This window comes from Anthonomus grandis, chromosome 16 (genome assembly GCF_022605725.1).
Source record: "Anthonomus grandis grandis chromosome 16, icAntGran1.3, whole genome shotgun sequence".
Taxonomy (NCBI): domain Eukaryota; kingdom Metazoa; phylum Arthropoda; class Insecta; order Coleoptera; family Curculionidae; genus Anthonomus; species Anthonomus grandis.
The window spans coordinates 13,924,088-13,951,728 of NC_065561.1; the positions used below are offsets into that span (position 1 = coordinate 13,924,088).

The window sequence follows — 27,641 nt, forward strand, 5'->3', positions numbered from 1 at the left end:
CGCACTGCAATAATTAAAAGGTAAACTTTATAAATCATGCAGATTGCATAAACTGAGTACTTTACGCACGCCAATAAAAATTAGAATTGTGTAACAATTATGTAAAATAATCCTTTTATTATGAATTGGAAAATTGACTTTTCTTTGAAAAACTCGGTAGATATAAATGACAAATATTTCGATAGTACTTACTAAAACGTGACGTAGCAGTCAACTGGGTGGTCAATGGTATCGATGCAGTAGGAGTTTGTTTACTCGTAATGGGTGTACATCGAGGCACCGCCCTACCAGATGTGGCACTCGAGGTGCTGGATATGTCCAGTGCTGGTATAGTACCAGAAGGTGCCGTCCTTATTAGCCTAGAACCAAACAAAAGTTAACTAAGTATAAATGTAAATATTAAAAACATAAACACTTACGAGATATTATCTTTGCATTGCACAGTCGAAGGAAAGCAGTAGTTGTCGTTAACATCTTCGTTTTCCACTTTGATGTCCACTCTAAGTCTTTTGGGTTCTAATCTCTCTCCGGTCCAGTTTAGTCTTTCAGACATCGACATTGTGTGGTGGTGCGGGTCTGCATGATGGTCAAAACTGAAATAAATAAAGTATTGGTTAAAAAAACTGTAGTTTAGTAGTTATTATTCAGTAACAATTAAGAGAAGAAACATTGCCTAATTAGCATTCTCGATGATGAAGGAAGAGCTTTTCCACTTTGTCGCTATATCACCTTTTCATTTTCAAATGATATCTTAAACTGAGATGGAGATATAGGAATAAACATGGATCTTCTCTCCATTTCTTCTACCTTCTGTGGATATTATCTACTACTGCTACTACTACCCAATATTCTATTATTAAAACGCGTAAAAAATAGGCGTCTGAATAACTATATATAGTCAGAGATAACCTCAGGTGAGTATTTGCTTTAATAATGATGTAAGTAGATCGTCTGATAATAGATAATCTAGAAACATGAAATAACCTACCCATATACCAAAGCAATTGGCTTACTTCCAAATTAATTTTTTTTATTCCCTATCATAAACAGACGACGCGTTTTATGTTGATCCTGGTTGCGGATCTGTAGTCGTAAAGCTTTTATGAATAGGCTCGAAAATATAAACCAGTTCAGAAACGTTTATCTATAAAATATATCAGGCTTTTACACATTATGCAAAACATGGTCACTAAATGCGGTATATATGCATTTCGATACAGATTTTCATATAAATTATATATTAACAGCATAAATATTTGAATTTTAATATCATTATCATTTAACAGCTTTAAATTCAAAATTTTATTGGTATCGGTGGTTCAACTTCATAGTTATTTGAAAAACAATTCATACTTATTGGAACGGTTTACCTTTTTGGCTACAGCTACCTTAATTCATATTTAGAGAATGTTCGTTAGATGACGCCACTGGATTAAAGTGAAAATTGGGCACATATCAGTTTAAGATTTACTGACCTTAATTCAGAGTTTAAAGCATGACCTTTAGGTCGCGCCACGGGCAATTCATTTCGAAACCAGTGAAGGAATTAATTGTCTCACACTGATTACGGAATGAAGCATTTCCTTTATACATATATTAACAATGTTTGTTACTAACTATCTCATTTATGGATTTTAGAACAGAGGATAGACATATTATCGCATTCGATAGCTGCAGGAAACATGCATTTGCAAGCAGGTGGTTCTGTGGACTGTCATTTTCTGAAGTAAGAAAAGTTTAGTTGCAGAACAAAGTGCTTATGTATTTAAAATGAAAGTGATAGGAGTGAAAATTAAATCTTAAAAGAAAATTCAGCATTGGAAAAAGTAACACCTGATAATTTTCGCATTGAGTCAGTTGTATTTAAAATCAACCAAAGAACGATACAAAAACAAAACTTGATGGTTTACAAGGCACCAAAATGTATTTCACAACATCGAAAAGAATGAATAAATCATGCCAAGTGAGAGACTACAGAAGTTTTTAAAACGGTAATTTTGAATCTTCGGTACAGACTTAAAGTATTAAATAATCCTAATAGAACCAAACATAGAGCTATTAAAATAGCTAAATATCTAGCAATCAAATTAAAATGCAGCAAGACCAAAACTTTATATGAGCCAAGAAACCTGAAGACGAAAATAATTTTGTTATCTAGTATCGGAATGGGTAGCCAGTAGGAGAAACAAAATCACTTCAAAACCGCATTAACTGCATGGGAGAACTATGCACCAAATTAGACATACTAAGCAAGGCAACTGCTAGTTGGTCCCATGGTATCATCATCAAAGGGGTATCCTAGTAGCTTAAATTATGACTTCTTGGTTGTAAATTAAATTTTAAAAAATGTAGTACTACTACTACGAGATAGAAGTGACCGTTATTCTTGTCTCAGTAAGAAGCTGAGTAAGGGAGGAGAAGGATGGGTTAATATTTGTCAGGCAGTGTTTTTTCATCATCGACAAGATAAACAAGGTCGAAAAACAGGCCTATCGATGCCATTATGCATGGACTATGACTGTAAATGTCCGCCGAGCCTTCGCTATGATGTCGTTCAGCCTAAATGTCCAATTTTCCATTACTCTGGCCCATTAATTAGGCTGAATTTCACCGAAAGCATGGGTTATGAGGTTTATATGCGTAGACCTATGACTTTAGAAAAGTCCACAAGAAAAAGTCTGACGAGGTCAACTCGCACGATCACGATGGCCAGTTGACATCACCTCGTGTGATGACCAGATCACTCGTGGTCTCGTCTTGATGTCCTCAGATCGCTCGCGCAGCATATCCCATGTGACATGTATGTGGTTCGTGTCCATTTCATACAATTCAGACCAAAATAAGTTTGTAATCATCAATCTATAGCGCTCGCCGTTGACGATGATATCCTGGCCAACGTCGTTCTCAAAGAAATATGCCCAACAGTGAGTTTTTGACTTGTATTAGACGCACTTGGATCTTATGTGGATTGGTATCGTTCCAAATTCAACAATTTTACTTGTTGCAGACTTATTCATCCAAAAATGAGCCTCATGGTTGAAGATAATTTAACCATGAAAACTAGGTTAAGCTTCCAACTGCCCCAAGGCTTAATGAGCAAAGATACGTCGATCTCTATGTCTCTTATTCTCAGTTCCTGGGTCAGTTGAATTTTGTAAGAGTGCACGCATAAATTACGACGCAACATTCGTTAAGTTGTTGTGTAATCACTTCACGATGCTTTGGGCAGATCTTGGGTTACGGAGATTAGTACGTGATTATTTACTGAATCAGTGGACAACTTATTTAGCACAATGAAAATAGTCCTCTTAGTAGGACGATTATGGTGGCCATAAAATGAGCAAAGCATTCGGAACGTTGTATGAACAGAACACCGAAAAGTTTGTTAAAAGAATTGTATCATTTGCATTTATTTGTTGAACCATGAAAATTTCCATTTTTTAAATTTTTACTTAATATATAGCTTATTTTACTAAATATATAAAAAAATAGATGTTTTTGATTTTTTATATTATCTTTAAAAAAAAAACAAAGTTATTTCGTTCCAAAGTTTGAGATGCCACGTTGGCATTATGACGTCACAATGCACAACTGCTTTGACCTCGAGACAGTGCAATTCTTAGCCGTTGCGGGGCGACTTTTGTTGCGTTTTGTGTACTGTGATGTTACGCGGCGATTTCAGGTAACGATTTTTTTTAAAATTTCCAACAATATGTTAAAGAGTATTAAGTAATGTCAAAATTACATTATACAGGGTGTTTCAGAACTATGGGATCAAACTTCTAGGAGTTAGTCACAGCAACAGTAGAAAATGTTTGAGTATAGTGACCCATGTCCGAAAAAGTGTCACTACGGTACAACGGCCCTAAGACGTATTAAAATTTAGAAAGATGATGAATTGCCTAAATAGCATTTAATTTCATTAATTTTTGTACATGATATCGTCCCAGCAATTGTTCAAAATGTCAATGTTTAATAAAAAAAATGTATAGCTCTTAAAAATGTATAAATCTTAAACAATTTACAGGCGCTTGTGTGTTGTTATCTTTAAAAACGATAACAGAGATTGTTTTTTGTAGCTGCATTCCATATCGCCTTAAGGAGGGCGCCCACTGAATCGGATCGGCTCGGTCGGTTCGGCAAGTTCGGTCCGTTCAGTCAGTAACTAGCGCTCATACAATCGGCAGAACGAAGACACGACGACGTTTAAAAGTGGTTCGACTATTCGAGCATATAGAAGTATTGTGATTAAGCTCCCGTTTAAGTGTTTAAAAAAGAAAAAAAAAATTAGCAGTTCCTCAGATTCTGAAGAGGATGTTATGATTGCAGTAGCCTGTGCTGCGAAAACGAGAAAAGCGAAATAGATAGCCGGCATTCGTTGTGAGACACCCTGTATAGAGTCAAATAATCATCATATCATAACATTCCAACGTGCATTTAAAACTATATAATAAGCTGTCTATTTTATGTATTTTTGTAAAAAAATAAATTATACTTAAAGCAAGAGTTGTACACCACTTAACACCAAAACGAGAACTTTCACAATCGCACATTTCGCCGACCAAGTTGGCATCCTCAGATAATTAAACCTGAGTTTTAAAATCTCCTGATGATGCTAACTTAATAAACAGTAAATAACGAAAACACCGATTTAAGATATAATAAATGACACTTACCAAAACATTCAGTTAATTTGCATACTTCCTCCCAAGAGTTATCTTTCCTTAAATTATCATGTTAATATGTGTTTTGTTTATCATACAATATTCTAAAACTGCGAACAGCTTCGATTAAGATTTCGTTTAACATATTTATCAAATCAGCGGTTTTTAAAATTCTTTGAAACAGTTCCTTACTCTATGCGAAAAAAATGGTAAAATAGTCGCAGACTTTCGGTGCAATCGGCAAAAGTTGCCCTCCCTACAATATGAGATCGTCGCCGTAGAAAACCGAACCGACCGAACGTACCGAATCGATTCAGTGCGCGCGGCCCCATTTAAATACATGTGAAGCAAATCCGGCCGATTGTACCGACCGTGCCGAGACGGTCGATGCCGATTCAGTGCCAAAGTAAAAAGCCGCACTGTTGCATTGCCAATGGTTTTTGGATTTAGCCTTGATCGAAAAATTAAAAAATTGGCTGTTCTTAGTTGAGGTTTGTTTGTTGTTTACGTTACCTTCCCTTAAAATTGAGTTTTACTTACATGGAATTATTTACCAAATTCCCTAAATAATAACAGCCATGTTTTCTACTTACGGGATGGGAACTAGAGCCGCACGACCTCCTATAGCTCGTGCTGAACTGGGTGCACCCAGGACAAAAAGTGCCACCTTGGTGCCTCAATGGGTTTTACAAACCTGTACTAATTTCACCAATAGTTTGTGAATTTCACCCTGGTTCCGCACTCGTGCGACATTTTTTCCTCAATAGATTTTGCTATTAGTGACCGATGAAGCCTTCTTCACAAGAGATGCTATTTTTAATAGTAGGGATAGCCATGTTTGGGACGAAGGAAATCCCCATGCAATTTTTCGTAGAAAATATCAGCAACATCGGTCTGTTAAGATATTGTTTAATTGGGCCATACCTTCTACCGGAACGCTTAACAACGACCGATTTACGTGCTTTTCTTGAAGGAAGTTCTTTCAGAAATTCTTGAAAATAGGCTTTTTAATAAACGTTCGAAAGCATCTGTGGTTTCAGCATGATGAAGCGTCGGCTCACTTTGCTGTACAGTTGAAGATTTGGCTCAACGGTTTGGGCACCGTTAGATTGCCAGAGGTGGAGTAGTGTCACCCGATTTAACGTCGCTAGATTTTTTTCCGTGGGGACATGTACAGTCTTTGGTCTACTAAACTTCAGTAAAAATATAACAAGACTTAATTGGACGAATTGTAGTAGTATTTAAAAGACGAATATTAAAAATCATGTGCGACGGTTAAATCGGTGTATTCAGGTCGGAGGAAAAAATTTTGAGCAATTATTGTGATTCTATTATGTACAAAAGGGAAATTTTGATGCGTCTTAGGGCCCTAGTGTTGTGTGATACTTTTCCGGACATGGGTTCCTATAGTCAAATGTTTTCTTCTGTTGTACTGAATAACCCCTAGAAGTTTGATCCCATAGTTCCGAAACACCCTGTATGTCTGATATAGGACCCTTCCTAATTGCAGCCAATTCAAGAGAGGTTGCTTCAACACGATAGTGTTGTTCACGCTACGACATGATTTTAAGTTTGAAGACACTGTACAAATAAAATGCAAGAGCTTCGTTTACATCATCTACTTATCTTATGATTATTATGCTATCTCAGTGGACATTATTTATTGAATCAAAACAAATAAATATATACCTAACTATAAGCTTTAACGAATATTTAATGCTTAAATACTGAAAAGATTTGCTTAAATCACACTTGTATTATGACAATTACTCATTAAACCTCTCTACTCTGAATAAACAGCTTGTGCAAATTTTCAAAAGTCAAAAATATTTATATACATATAGTTAATGTATTTATTTTTCTGCTTAGTAAAATTGAGTATTCGTTAAAAATGACCATATTATTCTAAAATCGTTAAAAATAGCTTTGTGTCATTAGGATTGCGATTAAACCATAATTAGTTGGTAATAAATAGGTTTATTCCTGTACACTCGTAAATCGCATTCCTTTGAAGTGTTTTTAAGGTTTTATTAGAAGTTTTATTTTAATTTGCCTTGTCGGTAGACTTTAAAGATATTTTATGATTAGCTTTCGCAACAACAAAAATATTTGCTGAAAAAATATAATCATCTTCCACACTTACCGCAGTAAAAAATTATTGGTAAAAAATTTAAAAATTCCCTTCAAAATGCGTCAGCTGAATTTAGCAAAAACTACACATTTTAAGCAATATCTTATGGGTAAAAATTTTAAAAAATGCTTCCAATCACTTTTTTTGACCTTCCTATAAGCCGCCAATGATATTTATAAGTTTTTAAATTTCCAAAATTGTGTTCCCTATAAAATGCTCTTGACCCTGTATCTTAAAAACCAAGTAAAATTCTTAAATCGCCTTTATATGCAATTTTTGAGATTTACGAATACTCCATAGATACAAACCAGAAATACATTTTATAAATTAATTAAATTAATTATCTGCTCCGTGTTTTTTTTTTTAAGAAAATAACGTTTTTCGGCATCTCGTTTAAATAAAGATTAAATAAAAAACTAGCCTTGGCGATTATTGTTATTTCTTGCAAATTTGAAATCCACACATATCCAACAATTTAAATTTTATTCATATTATGTTGTTTTTTTGCTTAACGGTTTCGTTTGTTCCGAATACTAATGATTTGTCAGTGAATAAACTCAAAAAGTCAAATCGAAGTTTCAAAAATAAGCAGTTTTATTTTAATTATGGAGAAGTAAAAATGAATAAATATAGACTAAATCGAAAAACAAGTCGCTCGGACAGACAGGTTCAACGTCCGTTATCTCTTTATACCTATTTATCTGATTAGCTTCATTTTTTGTCATTGCAGTGTACACTTTTATTATTTAAGTAACGGTATCTGATACAGGGTGGCAATAAGTGTGGTATTATCATGGACATATATAAAAAATTTACCTACATTTGATCGAGACTTGATTACTTCTTATGTTCCCGTAATCAACAGTAGCAAATTATCAATATTAACAATTAGCTAAAATGATAAATATTTTGTAATAATATTTTAAATTTAGAAAAAAAAACAAGATAATTTAAGTCTTACTTTTTTATGCAAGGTTAAGATAAAAATCGTAATAATATATCAATGTAATAATTTAAATCGCGAAATAAACAGCTCTAAAGTTAAATCTGACTGATACGCTAACCAATGTTGATTATGTTGTTTTTCAACTGTCCTTCGATTTTTTTATAAATATTTGGTAATACAGTTGTTATGTAATATTTAATTTAAATTTTAATCAGTTAATTAAATGTTGGTATTTTCGAATGTGTACATACAAATACTACACTTTATAATCCGATTTTTCTCATAATTCACATAATAACTGGTTTAACTCAACAGTCAAATTAAGCAACCGCGAGGTGAATGTCGCTTTTTTTATCGATAATTATTGTTTTATAGTATTAATAACTTAAAAATGCTATCTTTATTTGGCTTAATTGGGGGTACTATAAAATTCTGATTGCGGTTATACCCGGTATCAGTCAAGGTTGTTCTGACGTAAGATATCAGGTTCAACATCACATATTGATGTTGAACAAATAGTATTATAAAATTTAATCTTTTTTGTTGCTGAATTTGATCCCAAGAAATATCTTATTTTCTATGGGTGTTTGATCAAATTGATCGGGTGGAGTACACGATAAAGCGTTTTTTATTGTATGAATTGAGTTTTTTTTATAATCATTTTATAATGTAGTAATAAATTTTTTATCTTTTGTTTCTGCTAATATAATTTTTACTTGTTGCCTTTTGCAAATTTCTTGATAGTTATTTAATTTATAATATTTACTAACATTACTGGTGACATTAATGTTATGGTGATTTTATTAAATTTTAATTGACCTTAATAACGTTTCGTAACACCCTGAATAAATTCTACTATACTATCTCTTGTTTAATTTCTGAAACCCAGACCTATGTATCCAAATAGACAAATTGAGGATTTTATTTAATATGAGGGCAAAAAAAAATCCCAATTTAACACTTTTTCAATCTGCCTCCTCTCATTTCCGAAAGAACCACACATTTCCCACTAATTTTAAGCGCACGGTTAGTAGAGCGAAATTTAAATTTGCCGCCATAATCAAAATTTAAATTATCCGCTATTATGACGTCCCATTTTCACCTCCGGTTTTTATTACTAGTCCTCGACATTCAGAGAGCGCAACAGTCAACCGACGTTCAGGGTTCTATTGGCTCTATACCGAACAGTTCCCGATAAGAAAAGAAAGTTAAACGGAATAAAGGTGTCGAATTGTTTTAAGGTTGTCCGCTTGATAGAAAGGTGACGTGGCATATTATTTTGCGATATGTGTTACAGAAGCTGTTTTATTTATTCTCCGATAGATAGAGGCCCTCTGTATTTTTTTCCTTGGGTTTTACCGATCTGCTTTCTGTTCTGTTTTTAATTTGACATTCTTGGCACATGTATGAAACTTGGGTGAAAATCGGAATCGTATGTCGGCCATCTTGCTTGGCAAAATTGACAGGGACCTGACAGACAGTTGACTTTGACTGATTGCTAACAAAACTACTTTTAAACATTATTAATTCTAATTTATATAAAGTCTGTTATAATAAATTATTGTAAATTACTTATATCATTTTAAGTTTTTTTTTCAGGAAAATTAAATAATAAATGTATTAAAGCAAAACATTGTTTTATTTCCATTTTGTAATTGGTCTTATGTAGTACACTATTGTTAATTGATTATTGCAGTAAATTAACTCATTTAGATATGTAAGATAAAGCTGAAGAATTTTATTTTTATTCTGATCAATATCTGATGCTAACACCAATCCTTTTAGGAGAAAGGCCTCTTTCCCTATAAGTAGCCTTTTTGATTAGGCGTTTGATTTAGATATTACTTAAATAATAAGATTATCAGATTAAATGAAATTTGATTTCCCGCCTTAATTTGGCCACGCCTTTCTACCATTTTGATTGGTCCAATTAAGCACGACAAACTGTTAAGTTAGTTACAACAGTTTCCGTTGCCAAGCGAGAGGACGCTACCTGATTTGTCAGAGGAATTTCTATCAGTTTGTATGCAACCACCGCTTCTATATATAATGGGTCTACCAATAGAAGTGATAGAAGTTTAATGGGCCATGTACGCAAAATGGTATGTGACAAAACGCGGATCAAGCGTCAGTTGTGTTAAGTATACTTTGACATTTCACCATGAATCGTTTAAGTCAAGAGCAAGGTATAGCTATCGTGAAAAGGTATTACGAAAATGCGCAATCGGTTAGAGCCTGTTATCGTGCTCTTAGAGAAGATTTTGGCCATCGTGGACGGCCTTTTGAGCTTGCAATAAGGCGCACAATTAATAAGTTTGAACGGGAGTACACTCTTCTGGATAATAAGCCACCAACGCGACAAAAAAGTGCAAGGACCGCTGAAAATATCTCCACTGCAAGAGAAAGTGTTGACGCGAATAACAATGTGTCTGTTTTGCGCCGTTCTCAGCAATTAGGCATTTCACCAATGTCTCTGTGGGAAATTTTGAAGACAGACTTAGGCCTACATCCATATAAGATGGTTCTAACTCAAGAATTGAAGCCTGCTGACCATGGTTTGCGAAGAACGTTTACCGACTGGGCCCTGTTGCAGTTGGAACAAAATGCCGATTTTGGGAAACAAATCATATTTTCAGATGAAGCCCATTTTTGTCCTAGTGGCGTTGTCAATACGCAAAATTGCCGCTTCTGGTGTCAGAACAATCCCCAGAAATTAGTATAGGTGCCATTACACCCGTTAAAAGTGACTGTGTGGTTTGCATGTCGGTGGAATTATCGGTCCATACTTTTTTGAGGATGCAGGGGGGTGTACTGTGACAGTCAACGGAGAGCGCTACCGCGACATGATAACAAATTTACTTTGGCCTGCAATTGATGGTGGAGACTTCGAACAGAATTGGTTTCAACAGGACAGAGCAACATCACACACCGCCCGAGCCACAATTAATTTATTAAGAGGGCGTTTTGAAGATCAAATAATTTCGCGACATGGCAATATCAACTGGCCACCAAGGTCCTGTGATCTTACTCCCCTGGACTTTTTTCTTTGGGGATATGTGAAGTGGAAGGTGTATTCTAACAATCCTCAAACCATCAATGAGTTGAAAGTTAACATAACTAGGGTTATTCGCGAAATTCAGCCCAACTTGTTAGAAAAAGTGATTGAAAATTGGGTTCATCGTCTAAACGTCTGCCGCCGTAGCCTGGTTTACACTTGATAACGGTTGGAGATACTTACCAACCGAAACGTCGTGTTACATTAAATAAATAAGACAATGCAAGTCCGACAAGATGTTTTCACTGTACCATTGTCTACCACCTTCAAAAACAACAACATTGTCGAAATGGTAACTAATTTTACAAATATATACATTGAAGACGTTGTGTGTAACTACAATCGTGAACGAGATACTAGACAAACAGATCAATATGAAATATGGAAAGTTAAAATCTATTTGGAAAGTTATATTTTCTAGAAGTGAGGAAATCAGGCCAACAAAACATAACAGATTTTTGGAAGACAGACGGCACTGGTATGTACGTACACTATATACTGTACAATGTTTTACAATCGGTTTAGATTTCTTCTACTGCTTTGATGATGTCAATATTTTTAAGATATTTATGGGAAATTGCCAGAAATCAGTAATACCTAGTCCTGAACTCACACTTGATGAAAAACTTGTAGGTTTTAGAGGTCGGTGTTCTTTTAGGCAGTACCAAAGCCGTCTTGTAAGTTTTATAAGAGGAACATTCCATAATATAACTATGGACAATTGGTTTTGAAGTTTTCCACTAGCAGTAGAATGCAAAAATGAATTCAAAGTCACTATGCTCGGAACAGTAAAGAAAAACAAGCGGGAAATACCTATTGAATTCATTAACACCACTGCGAAACCAGATTTCAGTAACCAGTTTGCATTTTATAAAGACTGCACGCTTCAATTTTTTGTCCCAAAAAAATATCCTTGTTCTATCAACAAGCCATACGGATGATAGCATTGACCAGGGTACTGGCAAACCAACAATAATAGCGGACTACAATCACTCTAAGTTTGGGGTAGATCAAATGTGTGGTTCGTAAAATGTCACTAGAAATAGTAGGCGATGGCTCCTAACCATCTTTGATATTATGAATATAGCAGAAATCAATGCATTGGTACTATTCCAAATAAATAACTCAAACCTGACTGTTGTACGGCGCGATTTTTTACGCAGCTGCAAATTAAAAAGAGATTATGTACTCCTAATGTTTCGAAATAATTGAGGGATAAATGTCAATTTTTTGCTTAAAGAGAAGATCACTCGGAAAAACTTTAACTTCTGCAAAAACAATAACGTCCCAACCAAAGAGGGTCAAAACAGAAAATGGTCGATGTATAGCAGTAAAAGAGACAAAAGAACAAGGAACTATTGTTCCCTTTGCAATAATTGGATCTGCAAAGAACAACAGGAAGATGTGCCTGTTATCTGCTTATAATGCGAAGAAAAAGAAGATGATTAATCAGATAAAATGATTTTTTTTCACTGTTAACAACACATGTGATTTTTTAACAAATATTGCATAAAAACAGCTTTGTTTTATATTAATACGTCAATAAAATACCTAATTTGGCATAGGATATAAGTGTATCCCACACTACCGTTCACGTAACAAATTGCCACGCAAGTAATGCAGGATAAAATTTTAAAGTTATTAAGTTAATCAGTTCAAGATATTTAACTAACTAAGGGTTGAGTACTGCATTTGAGCCTGAAATGACCTAATGCACTTATTGTTTATGTTGCTATAACATTTTTCTATTACACTGCTTTCATTTTAAAGCAAACCAACAACATTTACTAAGTTCATAAAAAAAACACGTCTATCCAAATATACACTGTGATATGTCAAATAGAAAACTCCATCGTGTGATACATCATTGTAAACAGCATTTAAATGTTTATTCAACTGTGCGAAAAAAAATTAAATAGATTTGACGTACCAGCGAAAAGTGACCTAAAATGTCTGGTAATAATGAATATTTTATAGACATCATACTTTGGTATGTCAAATCGCTATCCTATAGTGTGATACATCACTTTAAAGAGTATGCAATCTACCACCCAATGGTGTACACAAAATTTAAGTTTACAGACTTAAACACAGTAAGGCTGTAAAAAGGTAACAATTTAATCAGTTCACAAAATTTATTTTATTAAGTGCGCAAAATATCTTCGGTTATTCCCAAGACAATAATAAAGTCTTTTTTGAAATTCCTCACGAACATTGGCAAGTGTTTGTCCGTCAGTATCTTTACATTCGCGAGTAATTCGGGCCTTTAAATCATTATTAGACTTTGCTTTTAAAATACCTCCAAGAAAAAAATCTCGTGGTGTTAAGTCTGGCGACCGTGCGGGCCATTCAACTGCAACACGCCTGCCAATCCAATTCCTGGAAGCTATTCAATAAGCCACTCTCGCACTGTCCAAGCGTAATGCGAAGGAGCTCCATCCTGTCGGAAATACAAATTATTTTCGTTTAGTATCCAACAACATTTTCATCTACTTGGTTTTCCAAAGATTGGACGATTGAAGGATATTTGCCATTTAAAATACCATTTGACCTACAAAAGTTTGAGGTCGATAAAATATCCATTATTCCCAGATATTTTTGGTCACTGATACGTCAACTAATTAAAAATATTTTTGCCACTGTTGAATAGACATGATGCTTAAAATGATGAGTCACATGATAGGGGTTCCTATTTAACATATTAAAGTGAGGTTAGCTGGAGGTGAGGAGGTGATTGACAGAACTTTGTCAAATATAATATTAAACATCTTTTTGTATATTTAGATTGACGTGTTTTTTTTTAGGCAATTTAAAACAATGTTTTAACATTTAATATCAAAGTTAATATCAGGTTTATTATTTAGTACAAAATATTTGTAACAAAGTTATCATAAAAATATTGGATTAACCAGTAAAAAAAAACAACAGAAATGCACTTATAAATTAAAAACAACAAGATTCTCTATGTTTAATCAGGGACAAATATGTTATGGCACGCTTTGGCTGTATAAACACTGAATTGAATAGGTAGGCTGAAGGGTTCCTCCAAAAAGAAACACTATACCTAGATTAAGTTTTTTTTGCAAAGAAGTTATTACGGGTGGTTCATTATAAAATGAAAGTACTGTATGTAATTATCACTTATGCAGAATGGCGAAGCAATTTATAGACGTTTTAAAAGTAAAACTATCCTCAACCAGTTCCCTAAACTAAGTCTTACCCTAACCCGCTATCGTTTGAATTATCACAAGGATCCAGACTTCTCCTATAGGCGCTCCGTAGTTTCCCCGGCATGTCTCTGGATAGCATTTTCTTGCCGGCACCGGGGGGACGTCCGGGACGTCTCTGCGGCCGTCCCGACGCATTTACCATTGGCTGTGTGCACAGGGTCATTTTTGATGATGGTGCTGAAACAACAAAATAAAGCAAATTAAAAATCTAACATAAAGATAAATAATTTAATAGTAAAAGGAAAAATGTTAAACGCAATTCCATGAAATTGGGAAAAAAAGTGTAGCTCTCTAGTTTCTTATACTAAACGTAACTAAAGAAATAAACGGTTTTCCAATAAGAGGTGTTATTTTGAATAGTCCGCTATTTCGGTAGATGTCACTTTTGAAGCTGTCCTTTTTTGACATTTGACAAGTAGAAACTACGCCATTAATAAAAATGGAACGGTACACGCTTCAACAACGCAGTGACATTGTTAAAATTTACTATAAAAATGTTGAAAATTTGGTAGAGATACAGATATTTTGGAACATTTTTGGATCTTCGTGAAGCATCTTGTCGGATCGCAATAGAGAAATTGGTAGAAAAATTCGAACCATTGAGATAATTTGGTCATGTGAAAAATAAAACCCGTGCACGTCGCTAAAGCACAGCCGAGAATATTGCTGCTGTAGCTATAGTAGAAAGTGTTGAAGAAAACCCAGGTTTGTGCATACCTTGTCGTTCTTTCGAATGATGCATTCTACAAACGTCATTACACAGTATTTTACTTATCAAGTTCAGTTAACAAAAGAAGTCAAGGTCTCGGATCATCAACAACGTGGTGTCTTTGCTAATTGGGTCTTTGAAATGCATGAAAATGATCCGCAATTCTATCGAAAAATCATCTTGGGGCGATGAGGCCCATTTCCACCTCGGTGGCTTCCTCTACAAGCAAAATTATCGCAAAACCCCAAGAGTTATTGTTAAAAAGCCTCTCTATCCTCAACGTATGACTGTTTGGTGCGAGTTATGGTCCGGCGGGGTTCATTAGACATTACTTTTTCGAAAGTGAGGCTGAAGCAATAGTTACGGTAAATAGACTGCACTATTGAGAAATGATTAATGATTTTTTATGGCCCGAATTGGATGGTACTGATCTCGACATTGTTTACTTTCAATAAAACGGCCCTACATGAGCAACGAAACCATTGATCTTTTACGTGAGAAGTTTCCGGACCGTGTTATCTCTCAAAGAGGTAATCACAATTGGCCATCGAGATCTTGTGATTTAACACCTTAAGACTTTTTTTACTTTGGGTTCACATGAGAGAAGGTCTGCGCCAACAGCCCAACATCGATTCAAGAACTTGAAATTGAAATTTGTGAGGCTATCGAGGACATTTGGCAGCCACTTTGCGATTTGGTTATGGAAAATTTCATGAAAAGGATATGTAGGGTCAGGTGCAGGCGTAGTCGTACTAATCATTTGGCTGACGTTATTTTCTAGCGGCTCTTTATAATATAATAGACATCCGATTATTTATCTTAAAAAATTGCATTTTTTTTTTAATATCAAACAACTCTTATTAGAAAACTCTTTATCATTATCACGATGCCGTTCATTTGTCAATTTTTTTCAACGACTATATACAGAAAACATGAATTGATATTTTTTAAGTTTGTAGAAATTTTTGAATTCGTTAAATTCGACCTAAAACACCAGCCGCAGAGCGATCACGCAACGTGTGACGTCACTTGTTAGTTAACTCATATTTTTAATGTAACAAGAGTGAACGCCCGGCAATCATGGTGTTTTTATAACAGTTCACGTATTTTATTTAAACAAACATTTAAATTATTTATTATCGTACAGCCTTAATAATTTATTAAATTATTTAAACGAGCAAAAGGTTATAAATATCGTTGAAGATAATTATAGAAATGTTCGAAAAATTAAAGTTAGTTATGTAGGGAGGAAGAATAAGTGAAGGATGGGCACTCTTTTGCCCTGAGGATGAGAAATCTACCCCAAAGGTAAATGAACCACAATATTGGTCAACGGCATGAAGACAACCGCTACAGTAAAAATCCATGGTAAAAAAAAATAATTTCATAGTAAAAGCAAACATGTTTAAACCCAATTCCATGAAATTAGCAACACAGTGTAGCTCTCCAGTTTCTTGTACTAAATTCAAGTAGACTAACACAATCTCGTACAGTATTTGTTGATGCCATATCAAGATGTCGCTCATTCACCAATATTCTTTAACAAAGAATTGAGAAAGTATTAATAGACATTTTTTAATTTCATGACATTTTTTTGAATTCGTCAAATTCGAGCTAAAACACCAGCCGCAGAGCGATCACGCAACGTGTGACGTCACTTGTTAGTTAACTGATATTTTTGCTGCGGGGATCAAGAGTGAACGCCCAGTAGTTATGGTGTTTTTATGACAGTTCACGTATTTTATTTAAATACTTTATTATTTTATTATTGTAAAGTCTTAATAATTAATTTTAAATAACACAAATATATTATATTTAAATGCGTAAAGGGTCATGTATCTTTTAAAGATAAATATAAAAATTACTATAAAATTGTCTAATATTTTATTTTGACGTATGTATTTGTAAAACTCGGTTTGTTTTTGGAACACAATCCAAATGCATCATAAAAAACATGAAACACACTCCCCAATAACTAAAAAGCGACTAACAAAAATGCCAGCTTTGTGGTTTTCAAGCATTATTCCAGCTGAATTCAAAGCTGAACGTCTCGCTCTTACTTTTGACGCTACGTCAATCAAGGGGTCAGCCATGTATCTATGTACAATTTAAAATAATAAATTATGAATTAAAAATCCAAAGTTTAGTATGAGAAGTTTTATGATAAACCTAATTTCTATTTTGTTACTCCTGGTAATACACAGTGGCAAACAAAGGTGTGATAATATTTAATAGAATAAGATGTTAATCATTAACACCATCCAATGCATTTTATTCTTAACTTTTGAGTTATAACGTGATAAAGTTTAAGATTTTTTTTTTAAACTATACGGTTAATAACTTTTTTATTACATTTACACGCTCTTTAAGCATCAATAGGAATTTTTGATGTAAGTTTTTAAAAAGTTTAACTAGTGGTGTCTGTTCAGTATGTGTAAAAGATATTTCTTAAAAAATATTATGTTTGCCAGAGCTTATTTTAAAAAATAAAAAATATTTTTAAAATTCAAAAAAAAAACGATTTTTATGATGCATGATCAAATAATTAGTAAATATCTCATATTTTCTCTTTTCTCCATTGAGACTGCTTAGATATTTCATTGAAGTACTTACCAGCAGAGAAAATGTTTATTTTTATTAAAAATTATTTTTTTACTCTCCCAATAGATAAAAATGGCACGTTACTACCTAAAAAATGAAGGATATTACATTCTGGAACACCTTGTCTACGATTACTTCTTGTCCATAAAATACCATATAAAAACTAATAATTTACTTAAACAGGCGCAATAAAAAAATATTAACAAAAGTCAATACACATTTCTAAACAGCATAAACAAAAATATAATTTATAGTCAATAATTATAATATTATATTCAAATAATTTGTGGGCCACTGCTTGACATCGATCTATTATAGCTATTTGCTTTCTATAACAAGTAGTTAAAATTTTATTCCACTCTTTTATCAATCTTCTTAGTGTTTAAAGATTCTGTTTTCAATTTAAGTTTGTAAGTGTCTCCAAAAATAATCTATGGAATTTAAATCGGGCTATTGCGAATGTCAACCCAGAACATGAGATTTGTCCTTTTGAAACTTTGTCAAGTGGTACGTTGAGGGTCATCATCCTGTTAAAAAAATTCCTAATAAAGGCAGTTCATTTTTGAATGGAACAAATTACTGTAGAATCAGACGTGATATGCTCAAGAAAACTAAACGAAATGTCGTTTTTTGTCAAAAGGAGGATAAAGTTACTGAAATAAATATCAAGCAAAAAAATTAAACAAAAAATGAGGGAGGGAAAACTGATAAACATACTTACCCAGTCAGTTTTCCTCAATCATTATTTGTTCTATTGTTTTGGTTGATTGTTGACTTGTTTCTCTAACTTAATCCTTTTCTTCTTGTCTTTTTCTATTAATTTATTGAATGCAAATCTATGATATGCATACTATCATTTACAACCATAAATTCTTAAAATTAACAGCCTTTGTTTTATTCTTTTGTAGAGCCCTAAAGATGAAATAACGATAATTTGAAACGTTGAAAAGCAATAAATACTTTTCCTTAGCACTTGTCCAATTTACCCACTAAACACCACGTCTGATTTATAATATTTGCTAACTAATTTACAAGAATCACTCTAAAATATCTCATATTTGAGGCATATGCTTATCATTGCTGAGTCTATAAGATTGTTTCTATACTACAAGGTGTCCAAAAAGGGTATCAGCAATGTGATGTTTGCATAAACCAAATACACCATATTTCTATGATCATTTATTTATGGCAAATTAAAGTACAGTCAATGGAAATTTATGAACCAAAAACAATGTTGTCTAAATGGTGTCCGTTGCGCTGTATGCACTCTTCAAATCGAGAACGAAGATTATTGATAACCCGTCCACACATTTCCTTTGATATTAATCTTATTTGCTCCTGGATATTTTGCTTTAATTGATTTGTATCAGCTGGATTATTCTCGTAGACCTTACTTTTGAGGTAACCCCATAAGAAATAATCAAGTGGCGACCGGGCTCCTAGGAGGCCAGTTAATATTGCCTCTTCTTGAAATGACTTTATTGGGGAATAATTGTTGAAAAGCTTCAATTGCCCGATTTGACGTATGGCATGTCGCACCATCCTGCTGAAACCAGGTTTCTAAGTTAAAACCTTGAAACTGTTGGAGAGATAGTGCAAGAAAATCTAGTAACATTGCACAATACCGCTCGGTAAGTGCCCGTCCATTTTGATCTTCAAAAAAATACGGCCCAATTATGCCATCAGCAGAAATAGCAGCCCATACGACCACTTTGGGGCTATGCAGTTGACGTTTGTGTTTTCTGCGAGGATAAACGTCAGGCCAGTACCTGCAATATTTGTTATTTACGTGGCCATTTACATAAAAACTAGCCTCATCACTGAATAAAATTTTATTGAAATCGACGAATCGTTCCATCATTTCATTGACAAATTCTAACCGTCTATTGTAATCCCTCGGTTTTAATTTCTGCACTAACTGTATCTTATATGCATGCAGATGCAAGTCTTTGGTCAAAATGTTATGTAAAGATGATCTTTTGAAAGTAGTCGTCTGACTTCGCTTCCGTACAGAAAAGGTTGGATTATCTCGTACTCGTTCGATGTTTTCTGCACTTCTTACGATTCGTGGGCGGCCTGGTTATGAATTTTTACTGTGGATCCAGTAGCTTCAAACATTCTAATCCATTTTCTGATAACATCAGGGCTAGGTGATAATTGAATATCATGTAATTGGTAATGAGCGCGATATAGACGGCGTGCTGTCACGATTGAATTATTGTTTTGGTAAAATGCACGTACACAAAAAGCGCGTTGCCCTCCGGTAAACGGCTCCATTGCAACTGAAATTCCTTGAACCCGTTTACATTTTGACTCCCACCGTAAGTAGCGGCGTTGCCACGTCTGAGATTAAATGCACAAATAAAGTGCTGATACCCTATTTGGACACCTTGTATATTTGACAGTTGACTCTTTGACCAGGAGGCCTTCTTACTTATTTTCGTATATTCTTTAAAAGAATGCAGAATCTCACTGATCAACAGCAAACTTTAATGTTACCACTCACTTTATTGCACTTTATTAATAAGAAGTTTTTAATCGTTTATTCTCCATTATTAGGCGATATCTATATTAACTAGGTTTACATGTGATAATTCTTCTCTAAGATACTTATTAATATCACGGTTTTTATTGGGTCAATTTCTACAAATTGTTTGGACTGCGCATTCTCCAGTATTTTCTAGATAATGTTTAATATCACTTACAGCACCCTTACCGATAAATTACATTCTAAACGATTTTTTTTTTATAAAAAGCAATTAAGGCCAAAAGAAGAAACTCCGTGAAAAAAACTGAAATAACAGACAAAATTGCGTTGGTTTATATTGCTGTCAGAGAAAATAAAATGAGACCCTTATATACTCATTTCATTTTCTTTTAGCTATATTTTACCAAAAAAAATCTCTACAAGGAATGAATCTAGTCAGCAATATAATAAATTAGATATTAATTTTTTTTTCACGTAATAAATGTATATAAAAGATAAAACAAATTTGTTTCTGACCAAGGAGATCGTAAAAGATATAGTTACTCGGTTAAATAAGCGTTAAATAAATTATTATTATTATTATTATTTAATTTTAAAGCAAATTTCACTTTAGTCATTTGTTTTGTCCTCTACAGGGTAAAACTTAAGATCAAAATTTCCTCTTCAGGCCTTCATCATTGTCACCATCATTAATTTAAAATTAATAAATGATTTCAAATTTTATAATATGTATTACCTGTATTTGTACCCTTAAAGTGCAGTTAATAATGCTGTTATTGAAAAATATCTCTTGGAGGTGTTTAGCATCCGAAATTCCAATGGTGAGAAGTCAATTTTTATTACGCCCTGAATATTAATTTATAACGAGAAAACAATTACATAAATTAAACGTTTAATGTGACACGAAAGGAACTCAAGGTTTTTACGAATTTTTAATATTAAAGTGATTCCAACAAATAATCAAAATTCTGCTAACCAGATTGTAAACAGCAAGTTGCTCACCCTCGGGCAATTAAAAAGAGCACTCGATTTAAAAGCAGACTCATCGAAATCACAAGACGCGACCTACATTATTTTATCGTTAAAAAACTTGTAGATAACCTCTCTCTCTCTCATAAAAAATATTGAAATTTAAGTGAAATGTACCGTATGTGGTATTTTTGATTATGTGACATTTAAGCATTTTATTCAATTTAATGAAAATTGCTTTGGAAAGCTTTAATAATGAAACTTACGAAAAAGCACATGAATCTATGAAACTATTGCGTAAAGATTTACTGTTTTTTTTATGTAATATTATCGTTTGAAAAGGTTTAGGTTTGCATGCAGATAACACTTATAAGCAATCATTAGGATACTTGATACCAAGATCATCCTATTTATTTAAAGAGGAAAAATAACAAAACTATAAGTAATATTGCTACCTACTATATAAAGTAACTTATAATTAGGGTAAAAGGATGGGAGATGGACCAGGAGGGTAGACAGTCCACTCAAAATATCTGGCAAGGTTTGGCAACAGGGCAAGACTAACCTGCCCCGTTCTGTTTCTTAGCGTCAGTTGCCTTTGAGACGGCGACTGGAACGCATTATAACGCACCTTCGCGAATGTTATTTACGATAGTTTAAATCACCACGTGCAAAAGTTTTATATCAGTTTTGAGAATCTTATTTTTTTTTAAATTAGGTAAGTTTAACCGATTTTTGTTGGATTAGATACCAGATACAAATCGTAGCTCTAATCGGCATATTTTAGAAGCTAGACACTGGTCCATCTATCCTCAAATAGGAGGATACTTAAGCCCACTTAAGTGGAGGAGAGTTGGACCAGCCTATTTTGTTTTAGAATTATGCCCAATAAATATATCCGAAAACAAAACGCACCTAAAAGAGGTACTTGGACGGCTAGAGCATTAGGTGATGCAGTTGATGCTGTGAAGAATGGCGGTATGGGCATTAACGAAGCCGCGTTTTATTAAAAGCAAATAACATCGATAGCTGTAATCGTCTGGGGCCAGATTGTTCTTTGGGCTCGAACGTCGAAACAAAAATAGTCAGCCACATAAAAAAATTGCAAAAGGCAGGCTTTGCACCCACCAGAACAGAAGTAAGAATCATGGCGTTTAATTTAGCTGAACGATTGGGGATTCCAAATAAATTTAATACAAAAGAAGGTATATCAAAAAACAACCACATTGCTAATTTATTGTCGTCTTTTTTAGGTAAAGCTGGCCAAAAATGGTTAGAACTGTTTTTAAAGCGAAGACCTGAAATTTCAATCAGAAAATCCGAGAACACCTCAATTGCGCGAGCTTTGGGAATGTCAAGAGAAACCGTTAATAATTTCTTTTTGGCTCCACAAAGAATTATGACTAAACACAATTTTTATGATAAACCCGGGCATATATTCAATACAGACAAAACAATATTACAGCTGAACACTAGGGCTGGTCAGGTACTAGCCGAAAAAGGATCAAAATATGTTCCAAGCGTAAGCCCTGGGGAAAAGGGTGAGACAATTAGTGTCATAGCATGTTGTAGCGCAGAAGGCACTTTTATCCCCCCATATTGTATTTTCAAAGGAAAAAAGAAGACTGGCATGAAGGTATGCCACCGGGTTCTAAAATTATAATGTCGGAGAAATCTGCTTACGTTAATAGCGAGATTTTTTTAGAATGGTTACGAACATATTTTCTACCAAGAAAGCCCTCGGGTAAAACTTTATTAATAGTAGATGGCCGCACGTCCCATACGACCAACCTGGACCTACTAGAATTTGCTGAGCAAAATGATATAATTTTGTTTTGTTTACCATCGCATACCACTCACTACCTGCAGCCTCTTGATCGCGCCTTCTTTAAATCTCTTAAAAGCAAATTCTACGCTGAATGCCGTTTTATGGTTTCAAAATAACCCAAACAGGGTCCTTAATCGTCTTCAATTTGGTAAGCTGTTAGGTCGAGCATGGGGAAACTCAGCGACTGTTCAAAATGTAGCCTCTGCATTTAAATCCACTGAGATTTATCCATTTAATCCGTTAATTATCCCGGAGTATGCTTTTTTAACACAGACACCCCTTGAAAGTCCTGAAACAGAAACATTGCAGACGGTCCAGACGGATAACTTATCAGTTAGAGCTGAGTCCGGAATTTAAAATCTAAAAGCCTTACCCATCAACCCTAACAAATCATCAACACCTGATGAGGATCCCGGAAAGACTCTTGATGAAGTAACGCCTGTACCTGTTTTATCTGCAGCAGTGAAAAGAGTTCGTCAAAAAATATCCGGAGAGATAACAGCTAAGGAATTTATAAAAAATAAGAAAAATGCACAACTCAAAAAGAACGTAAAACCTGTAAGAAAATTAAAAAGTAAGAGAAAGGTGAGTGAATCTTCAAAGTATCTGGTAAAAAGAAATAACTTTTGATTTTCCGATGTTCCTTTACATAAGTAATAATAGAACCTTCGAAAATGCAAAAAAATATTTATCTAATGAGGATAACGAGTGAACAAAACGCATTTGAACGGAAGTCAATAAAAAATTAATCAAAGATTCCGGAGTATCCAATAAAGAATCTTTGGACAGACAAAGGAATCAAGCAGCCTTTTTAGTTACATCAAAAGCAACAAAGATACTACACCTATTTTTTTGATGGGAGATTTTAGCCTCGGTTTACCAATGATCAACGAAACTTGTTGGTTCCAAATCCAGACGAGTATCGATAACATCAAAAAAAATTAGGAGAGTCGAGGTATGTGGTGTAGAAGATGCCCTGGCCTGAAATTTACTGTAACTATTAGGCATTAGAATCATGCAGTCTTTCTGGTTATGGATACAGCTGATCATACAGTGGCCTATTGGGTTTATTGGAAAATGTTTGACTCATTTGTTGGCTTATGCTCCGATATATGCCATGTGAAGCATTAGAGTTTAGGAGCTTTCCTGGTTACAGCTGAAACTCCCATTAGATGAGTTCTTTGGCAGACGTTTTCACTCAGTTTACCAACAATCAATGAACTAGAAGACTCCAAATTATCAAAAGAATTTACGGGAATAATGATATTGTATGACTCGAGGGGTGATAGTTTCCATATGGATTTATAACTAATGCTCCTCATATAAAGGGATCGGACGTGAATTATCCAACGTCACATCTTATTGGTTAGCTGGGTATTTATGACGATGTTTGAGGATTAGAGACTAAAGTCAGGCAGCATTCCTGATTACGCTAAGAGCATCAACAATACAGCTCAGAATCACGTAACGGGTTCATTGGAAAACGTTTGTCTAGCTTGACCAAGGAGTAAAATACGCTTGTTGAATCTGTGTCCAACAAAACGCATTTGAACAAAAGTCAACAAAAAAATAATCAAAGATTCAGGAGTATCCAATAAAGAATCTTGGGACAGATAAAGGAATCAAACAGCCTTTTTAGTTACATCAAAAGCATCAAAGATACTCCTCCTAATTTTTTCGTTGAGAAACCTCAGCCTCGGTATACCAATGATCTACGAAACAACGTTATATCTCATTTGTTGGCTTATGGTTCGGTATATTGCCATAATTAAGGAGTCTTCTAACAACCATTAGAGAGTTTACTAACAGCAATGAACTGAAAGGATCCAGATTCCGATGTGTCAGTAATATCAAAGGAATTGATGGGAGTAATCGTGATATAAGGTGTGAAGGATAGCTTCCATATCGATTTATAAATAATGAACTTCATATAACGGGAACGGACGTGAAATATCCAACGTCACATCTTATTCGTTAGCCTGGTATCTATGACGATGGATTTTTGGTTGGATTCAATTCCAAGTTTGAGGATTAGAGACTAAAGTCAGGCGGCATTCCTGCGGTTTAAGAATCACGTAATGGGTTCATTGAAAAATGTTTGTCTAGGTCTACCAAGGAGCAACATACGCTTCTTGGCTCCAAGTTTAGATGAGTGTCAATAACATTGACACTCAGAGGGTGATAGTCCTCATATGCATTTATTACTAACAAACTTTATATACGGCTAACAAACGTGAAGTCAAACGTTACATCTTATTCGTATCAAATCCAGAAGAGTCTCGGTACCATCAAAAGAAATTACGAGAATCGAGGTATAAGTAACGACGTATCTTATTCCTTTGTCTATAATTTACGATGATGGGTTTTGGTCGCAGTAAAGTTCTGATGTCAGGATTAGACACTAAAGTCAAGCAGACTGCCTGGTCACGTCAAGAATTTAGCTGAGGGTCACCTAGCAGTCTCGTTAGAAAATGTTTACTTCAGTGTACTAGAGACCGAAGAATACTTGTTCCAAATCCAGACCAGTATGGATAATCTTTCTAAAGAATTGACAAGAGTTGAGGTATGTGGTGTAGACGAAGCCCTGGCCTGATATATACTATTACAGTCTTTCTGATGCGGAATACAGCTGAGAGTAGCCTAACGAGTTTAGTGGAAGACGTTTGACTCAGTTTACCACAGACCAATAAACTTTCGTTTGCTTTAAATTTAGCAGAATGTCAGTAACATCAAAATAAATAACGAAAATCGAGGTATGCGGTGAAGCGAGTAATAGCTCAACATGAATTTATGACTACGCAACTCCATTTAAAGACAACAAAGGTGAAATTATCAACGTTAATTTAATCCATTGACCTATGGTTTGGTATGAACCATGATTAGGCATTAGAGTTAGAAAGCCTGTCTGGTTACGACAACAGGATACAGAATTAATCATCTAATGGGTTCATTGGAAGAACTCGTCACTCAGGTTACCAAACACCAATGAACAAAATCCAGCAGAGTGTCGGTAAGATCAAAAGAAATAACGAGAAGCCAGGTAGGAGTGGTAACTCTCTTGTGGATTTATAACTACTCCAATGATGGATGATGGATTTTTGGTCGGATTCTAATCCAAGTTTGAGAAAAAGACGCTACTAGCTAGTCAGGCAGCATTCCTGTCTATGCTAAAAGCGTCAATAACACAGCTAAAGGATTTGTTGGAAATTGACAAGGTTTACCAGGGCTGTTGTATTCAATTCCAGAAGAGTATCGAGTATCCAAAATCCAGGTCAAAGGTAAAGTATTCTTGTAATCAGATATTAGATTTTGCATTTCCCAGTTCAAAACTATGCCAGTCATTACTAGCTTCCAGAGTCTTTTACTCTGATTCCTTTACCCTCTTTTGGTGAAAACCTCTTTAGCTTTTAGTTCCTTTTCTAGCCGAATAATCTCATTTTTCATTTAGGTTTCTTTAAGCAAATAAATATTTTCCATGCTATTTAACTTACATGACTCCATATCTAAAAAATCTCCATTTTGCTGGTCATACTTCAATTCGAGGTATATGGTGATAAATGTCACATCTTATTCATTGATCGGATATTTACCATGATGTTTTAAGGTTTATTAGACCCCAGAGAAACCTCGTTAGCTCCACGTCCAGGAGTCAATAATCGAGAGTAGTAGCCCCGATATGGATGTATACTTAACATACGACGGCGAATGTTAGATTTGTTGGCCTGGTATGTAGTGGTACTGGTTAAGTCAAGAGCGTCCAAGTTAGAGCTGATATTTGCCTAGGCTTACCAAAAAGTAAACCAGGAATTACGAGAATAGGTTGGTCCTTCTAATCAACACTCGTTGGCTCCAAATCCAGAATAGTGATGTATATGAAGTTATTAACCTCAGTTATATTAAGGAATTTTTAAAGGAGTCTTAGAGGTTTAAAGTTAGATGTGGTGTGTTGTTGATATGACTAAACAGAAAAGCAAGTGTAAAATTTTACAGCTAGAAACCCATCACTCCGACATCTTGCCCAGCCATGATATGTTCTTGTTTCTAATTTCTTAATATTAAATATTCGTATACAACTTATTCTACCTTGCACCCACAGGAGGTTTTCAAAAAATTTACACTATAACAAACATTTGCAAATGCTTCCCTGAAAATAATTCGACATTATTGAATAATTCTTTTCTAGTGTTGCTTTATTGACTTAGGTTGCATAAGATATTTAAGATGACTACCCGACAAAAAAAATCAAGAGGCATTAGGTCCGGAGATCTAGGTGGCCAACAGGTTCTCTTCTTCTGACCCATAACTTAATACATGAGTTAACTTAACACCATACATGAATAATCAATCACAGGCTCGAAGACTCATTTGACATATATTGTGCTATTTCAAGTTCTTTAAGATTTTTCACCTTTCATCATCATAACTTTCCTGAGTTATTCACGAGATAGATTGAGTTGAGTAATTATTAAAACAGACCACAACAGTGCACAACCTGCTTATTTACTCGGATTCGAACAAAAAATACAAACATAAGCCTCGACATGATTTTAAACCGTATATATAGTTAAATACTCGTTTAATTCTAATTATTCAAACGCTTTGTCCGATAACAGTTTTATGATATGACAGCCTGTTAATGCCCGTACTTATCAAATAATTAATAATTATTATGTCCGGGCAAATATAATAAAATGTCGTAAACAACTTCGGCCTATTTCAGCTCCGTTAATATAATTTCAACAGAACAAAATATCGACATATATACATTAACCTTTTTAGCCGTTTTGATGTGTGAGGGTGAACTGGTGAAACTGCAAAGATAGGCCTTGACAAGATGATAAAGAGAAAACTTGAGTAAATTAGATCGGGTTACCAACAAAGGATCTTTAATATCCTATCCTTGGTCTTAATAATTCTCCATAGATTTAGTTCCAGGGTACTCTCTTTGTCCGAACGACAAGGTCATCTAATACCAGAAAATATCTTTATAGTTGCTGCTAGAAAATTGATTCCTCTGCTG

At 34.4% G+C, this 27,641-nt stretch overlaps 1 protein-coding gene across 5 annotated transcripts in view; it reads right to left on the bottom strand.

Annotated features, from left to right (window-relative positions):
• LOC126745779 (uncharacterized) overlaps positions 1 to 27,641 on the bottom strand; it is a 230,574-nt gene that overhangs the window by 68,392 nt on the left and 134,541 nt on the right. For 4 of the 5 annotated variants that reach the window (XM_050453769.1, XM_050453767.1, XM_050453770.1 and 1 more), the window contains 3 exons: positions 14,017 to 14,203; positions 420 to 593; positions 193 to 359 (listed from right to left, as the gene is read on the bottom strand). In XM_050453769.1, the coding sequence (XP_050309726.1) occupies positions 193 to 359; positions 420 to 593; positions 14,017 to 14,203 (528 nt within the window). The remainder of the gene's footprint in view (positions 1 to 192; positions 360 to 419; positions 594 to 14,016; positions 14,204 to 27,641) is intronic. The other variant, XM_050453768.1, reaches the window with a different exon arrangement.